The sequence below is a fragment of the Cariama cristata genome, unplaced genomic scaffold (genome assembly GCF_000690535.1).
Source record: "Cariama cristata isolate BGI_N322 unplaced genomic scaffold, ASM69053v1 scaffold25030, whole genome shotgun sequence".
Taxonomy (NCBI): Eukaryota; Metazoa; Chordata; class Aves; order Cariamiformes; family Cariamidae; genus Cariama; species Cariama cristata.
Genome location: NW_009596728.1, coordinates 13,656 through 20,520, shown reverse-complemented (window position 1 = coordinate 20,520; position 6,865 = coordinate 13,656). Strand labels below are relative to the sequence as shown.

Here is a 6,865-nt window from a genome sequence, read left to right as displayed (position 1 = left end):
GACTTGTTGCCAGGAAAATCGAGAAATGTGAAAAAGTTTTGATCTGATAATATAGTCATGGAAGAGGGACGTGGACTACTCTTGAAACAAGCAGATCTAACAGAGGGCCTCAGTTACTCTCTAAAAGAGAGGTCAGTGTTTCCTCCTTACTGAAGTCTCTCCATGCTCCTCCACACACCCATCCCTGTTCCAGTTCACTGTATTCACACACTTACATGAAATAGTACGGCTGAATAAGCATCAGCTCCTCCAAAGTTCGACGCATCATCAGAAGATATAAGGGCACATATATGAGGCTAACAGTGTGGCAACAGACTGCAACTTCTCATCCTTCCCCACAGCAGCTCATGAGATTATCCTGACAGATTGGACTGGTCCTCAGTGCCGCTGGAGTAAAAATGAAGTCCAATGAATTCACTACTGCTATTTGCAAACTTAAGTCTTAATTCAGTCCAAGTATGGAAATTCTGAAGCTGGGGTCACTCGAATTAGTGCTGGCGACTATTCAAGTCTTAACTCTCCTGTCTTAATTCAATCTGAGATAAAGCCCAGCAAAATCAACTGGAATAAAAAGATTTTGGTATTGGACCCCAACATAATTAAATAGTAAGTGATATCAACATGCTTTTCCTCCACGTATATTTTGTTAAAAAACCATAATTATCATTACAGTGGATCTTTACTAATGCTTGAAACTGGCCTGACAGAAGCATTTTTAGTCATTTTTATGGCTATGTAGATAAGATGGAACCTTTAGTGTTTCAAAACTGCAAACTATGTTTATTTGTTGCTCATAAGTAATTCATGGACCCAACAATATTCAACAAAACTTCATTTTTAACAGATTTCTTAATGAGCATAATTTTACAGAAAACCACCAACAAATAAATATATGAAAACAATTGCTTTTGACATCACAATGGTTAAACACATTAAATAATTCATTAAATTGTGCTTTACATCAATGAAAATCCCTAGGTCTACAAACTACCTTGTAAATAGGAATAAAAGCGGATATGGTTACTCACAATACAATCTCTTAGTAGCAGAGTTCACACACATTATTGCACATAAACAGAAGGAAAATTCCTAAAGAATAAAGTAATTTACAGCCTATTAATTTACCCTTTCGTCTTAAATATGGCAACTGATGGGAACTCTTTTTTTTTTCCCACTTCCAACATTTATTTGAAATCACAGAGCTAGTGGTATGACCAAGAAGAAAGCCAAGGATATTGTAGGCTATGGAACACATCCCCCCCCCACCCCCCCAAAAAAAAAATATCAACAAAGAAAGTATTACAAGAACCAAAGTGAAAGAAGTGTTTCAGTGCCAACTGGGTACCATTTCTGAGTATGCATTTGCCACATGTAGGGAGGATACAGCAATCTGCTCCAGCAGATTGTTCATCTCATACAGGGTAGTCTCCACCAGCCTGGAAACAAAATATTCCTTATCCCAGATCAAAAAAGAACAATTCCACATATATCAGGGGAACAGTAACCGAGGGGAAAAAAAGTGTCAGTGAGATAAGTTTTATAACATCAGTGCTCATAACTGATACAAGACTGCAGGTGGGAAACAAGAACCCACTAATGCAGAAGGAAGCATATATTAACGAGAAGGCCAACTTGAGAAACCTCCCAGTTTAGTAGTGTACTTCAAATCTGAAACATCTCCAGATGCAAAGGTGATGTGATCTGCTATTTAGTTTGGTTGAACAGATATGCTGCAGCTAGGAAGTTTGCTTCTGGATCTGACTTCCATCACTTTTTTGTTCTGTACTTCTGGTTTTAGTGAACTGCAAATAACTACTGCATATTGGGTAGAATCCCTAGCAAGGCTATCATAGCCTCACTATTAACACAACTTCAGTGAAGAATACCCAACATCAGAAACAGTGGTTTTTTTCTTTCCCCATGGTGAAAAAGCTTTTTATTGTTAGCACTGATGAGTGGCGAAGACAGGACAAATTTTCATTCCTTAATAAAGTATGGTCCATAGGTAATAGGCTGAGTTCTTGGACTAGACATTGAACTACCAGAAACAAGTTTTAATGACACAGCATTTTTCTCTGTCTCCTCCAAGCCAACAGTGAATTATAACTGGAAAAGACAGCCAGTGCTGAGGATGTGATGGGAGAGATTAGCAAGTACATCTTCATTACAAAAGAATGAGATTTGTTTCAGCACCACAGTAGCAGAAGCCAAACTGCCTTGTTTAAGCAACAAAGTCATGCCAGGAAGATGGACAGAAATCCTGTAGCATCGTTGCTCACAAAGGTTTTGAAAGAAACACGCTGCGCTCCGATCTTATATGAGCTGGTGTAACTACAGTGAAGTCCATGTTGTCAGAGCAATGAAAACCTGGAATAACAGAGATATGAACCAAGGCCTTCAGTTTGCTTTTGTGTTACATTACTTCGGGCACAGCACCCAAGAGGAAAAAAGCTGCAAGCCTGTGTCTCAGAAGTCAGCCTAAAAGTATTTCCAAACTTATTTGTCATGTGCCCGGAAATTCTGCTAAGAAAAAAAGTTGGCACAGTGAGTTTGCTGGATTTACTGCTGGAGCTGCAGAAGGAGGTGCCGGGTCCTTCAGTCCCAGGGGCTCTGGGCAAGATCTCAGCCGCTGGCTGCCCCCACTCAACTACTCCTGCACAACCAGGGCTATCTGCTACACAGGCTCCAGAGGAAAAAAAACCCAACAAACCAACTTCAATTTTAACTAAATCCCAAGCATTAAGGCAAATGCCGTTAACATAGATGCTACAGCACATTAACAGCTCTTCAGGACCCTAATCTTGTCTCCTGGAAATGACTGATGAAAAGGTTAGGCATTGCATTAAGGTATTGCCAAACTAATGTAAACTGCCCAAAGACTACTTCGATTTTCCTCATTAGTCTTTGTTTTGTGTCAGGTTGAAGGAATAGTTTGGAGAACAGTTGGTGTGCTTAGTCAGCTGAAATTGTCTGATACTTGCATTTACTGGTGAGGCTCCAGGGAACCATTTCTGAGCTCTATCTCCTCTCCCCTGAAAAGATAACATTGCATTTTCTAAATGAAAAATGAGGTCCCCATTGCCGGGAGCGGCGCGGAGAGGTGGCCTGTGGGGGAAGGAGCCAGGGATGCGAGGAAGGGGACACTTTTTTAGTGCTTAGGAGGAAAAAGAAGAGATGCTTTACAACAAAACATGTGCTGGGACTGATTCTACTTCCTTGCTTATCTTCCTCCTTAATGTGAATTTGGCCTTGCACCTTTCCTCCCACATGGCTGGCTTCCCTCCTGTGCCGCCCTGGCTCCTGCCAAGCCCCCGCACCCTGCCTCTGCCAGCCCTGCCTCTCCCGCATGCCCCACACCACTGCCCACCCTGCCTCTGCCGGGGGCCCTTGTGGGGTCCCTTCAGCACCCCTAGCCCCCTGTGCTCATGGAAACAAATCCTGGACATAGAGTATAAGGTGCTGCAACAGGCCCGGGAACAGGGAGACTCAACAGCTCCTGTCATCCCTGCATCACCAGCCAGAAAGCTCCCTCCCTCCACAGGGCCAGCGCCAGCCCAGCCCAAAGCCCCAGTGCCAGTGGGTAAGACGTCAGATCACTGCGATTTACCTGCACTGTGCTGGTGGTGCAATAATATGGGTCATGCTTAGCTCTTCATGGCCTCGCCATCCTGCAGCCAGGACACCTAGAGAAAACTTCAGTCCTAGGCTGTAAACTTTTCAATTTAAATCTCCAAAGGCAGGTGTCCATACATGAGCGAGGTGTCTGAACACCTTTTCCAGGCAATAGGGCACCGAGCAGCACTATCCAAGGAGCATATAGAGCTCCTCACCCTTACTCTAAGGCAGACATCCCGTGCTGGGGCAGCAGAGTAACGATCTGCAGTCCTGCGTTTTCCCTTCTGAATGTGGAGGTGGGAAGAGATGCACATGATCCACCAGTGGAACAGGTATTAGGGACCAAAAACCACTGCTACTCACCCCAAAAGTAGCACATGGACAATCAGGTGTAAAGCAGCATATTGCTGATAAACTACGTTGATAATGAGGCATCATACCAGTAGCCCTCTTCACTTCTTAGTAGCTGTTATCATATTCCACGTTTAATGTATTACTGTATGCTTTAACTCTCAACAGGATTGTTAGATCATATTTTTGATATTGTGCATAGAGAAGCAGCAATAGCACTGTCAGAAGAAAAGAAGATACAGCATGCACTAAATAAAAAAACACCTGGAAATGAAGGGACAAATTTTCAAATTCAATCTCTTTTTTCTGTAACACTTTTTTTTTTTTTTATCGACTGGATAAAAACCTTGAATTTTGAAAATAAATGAGAAATGTGCATCCACATTCACATTAGGTACTCCAGTATTTCTAATTAGCAAATCTGTAAGGTAAAAGCCATTCATGCATGCAATAATATACTTTCAGCATCTTGATTTAGCAGCCATGTTGAGGCACTTAGAGAAATTTCCTCCTAATGCTTTACAGTTATGCTACAAGAAGAAGGAAAAAAAAACTCTGTCAAAAGATCTATGGTGCACAGGACCCTCTTTTAAAAATTTCACTATTACGAATGGATCAACATAAAATCTTGGAATAAACAGATGCAGTTTAGCCACAAGAATGTAACAGGTGGAGGAAGAACTCATTGAATCTTTCTCTAGACAAGGAAGAAAAGCAGATACAGATGTCTCATCATGAAAACAATAAATTTACGAAGAATCTTCATACAGAGTCATAAATATCAAGACTTTCCACATATCCATTATGTATCCTATAAAAATGAAAGCTGATTTTTTTTCCTAGCCACTACTGTACTTAGAGGGAAAATCAATTTAAACTGTATTCACTTGGCATCAATGTGTTTTAAGAGACAATATCATAAACCTGCCTGCTTTCACAGACAATATATCTCCAGGCTTTTACAGCAAGTCTGGAAAATGTCACGCTAATACTTCAGCTATTTCTGCTCTCTCTTTCCTCTTCCCTGTAGTTTGCTTGGCCCTTCTTCACCTTTTGTGAATGGGAAAGCTGATTTCATTGCCTCCAGCTAGATAGTCTCCATCACGTGTGCCCAGCTGCCATGTGTACCTCATTTCTCAAGGCTTTCCCTTTGCCACATGCACTCAGAAAGATGGCTGCTACCTGGCTGGGTTCTGTACTCTCAACATCTGTGGAGGAATAAGCTAACCCCTCCATCACTTCACTTATAAATCATCTCTGATTGCTGGCTAACAGAACAGAACAAGTGATGCCCCAATCCCACCTTTCCTAGGTCTTTTTTAATCACTTCAGCAAATTCTTCCCTTAATCAAAACACAGCATGTAGAAGTTTGAAGGACAATGTGCTTTCCCCCATTTAATTCACTAGAAAGCTACACACTACAGTTGCAAAGGACAGTACGAAATAAACTAGTTCTCATGTCACAGCGGAACCAAACCAGGTATTTTTTCCCAATTTTTCATTCATACCTGCACAAGTTTTGGTAGCTCAGATTGTACAGGGTACATCTGTTAACACAAAGGATATAGCTGTCTTCAACCCATCCTCATAGCTTTGGGCTTTGAAGGAAGTCTTTTTGAACAGGAATCTATTCTACTGTCATTTAATAACACTAATCAATGCCTATTGAGAAAAAAAACAAAACCAAAACCATTCTCCCCACTGGCAGAAACCAAGAAAAACTGAGAGAAGGAAGGGCAGTTGTCAGATGTGGTCCCATTTACCAAAGCGGTAGGCCTTCCTTGGCTAATTCCCACGTAGCCAAGTTGCACAATCTCTCTGATCCTCTCATCGGTTAGTCAAGATGGAGGAGCATCACCACCTTGCGACCTGACTATTATAATCTTCAGTAACGGCTACTTTTGCTGCCTCTTCCCTTGGCCACTGGTGAGCTCTCTGCTCCCGCAGCATCCGCCGCTCCTCTCGCCTCTTTAGCCGGTTCTTCTGATGCTCCTCTTGCTTGGAGTATTGGAAGCGCTGCAGGAACAGGTCCTTTGCATATTCATACAGCTGCATGTCCAAGAAATTCAGCTCCTCTATCCGTTGCCGCACATCCTCACCAATGTCCACATTGGAGGCCCGTGTAACGTTGAATTGGGTGAATGGGGAAATGAATTTCAGGTTGAATGTCCTCTCAAAGAGATACTGCGTTTTCCTCTGAAATTCTGTGAGCCCGAAGAAGGCCATATTTTTCAGATTGTTCTTGGCGCTTTGGAGAAGAATCGTATTTCTTTCACTCTCATTCATAAAAGTCAAGTTGTAGCATCCCACCAGGTTGAGGTCTGCCAGCATGCGCACCTGGCGGTTGTTGGCCAAGTTGTAGCTACAATCCATGAATTCCTGTAAACTGACTCCAGACCAGTCATCTCCTTCATAACAGGTAGGCAGCTCATCTGGTGTTGGGCTTCTTCCATCACACATATGAAGGGAAGTTTTCCACGTCGCACCCCTCTGGACATGCTTCCATTCACTCAAGTACCGTGATACTGGATCCCTCAGCATTGTGATGTAATAGAAGTTCCTGAAACAGATCATTAAACACAGTTTTAAGATTCAGTGGATTTCACTTTTTCATTCTGCAATAAAATGATTACCAGCCATAGCCACCACCCCCTTCACTTCTTCTGGTGTAATGTAGGCACTTTAAGTGACTACTTCCGAGACAGTAAATAGCTTAAAGCTTCATAAATACTGTGAAGAAAATACAAGGTAAATTGGGAGAAAGAAAGAGAGATTAAAGGAAATAAGCAGTGATCAGAGAAACAGAATTACTTTGACCTATCAACTCCTCAGTGGTAATAACTTTATATAGCAGTCAATTAACTGGAGTGTGCTCCCTTCTACTTCGAAACACTAACC

The 6,865-nt window shown here is 42.1% G+C and overlaps 1 protein-coding gene across 1 annotated transcript; it reads right to left on the bottom strand.

Annotated features, from left to right (window-relative positions):
• Nucleotides 1-5,541: 5,541 nt before the first annotated feature.
• Nucleotides 5,542-6,527, bottom strand: HS6ST3 (heparan sulfate 6-O-sulfotransferase 3; the record flags this gene model as incomplete). Its single annotated transcript, XM_009707314.1, has 1 exon — nt 5,542-6,527. A coding segment is annotated over one exon (706 nt), but the record flags the coding sequence as incomplete, so codon positions are not given.
• Between the last annotated feature and the right edge of the window lie 338 nt (nt 6,528-6,865).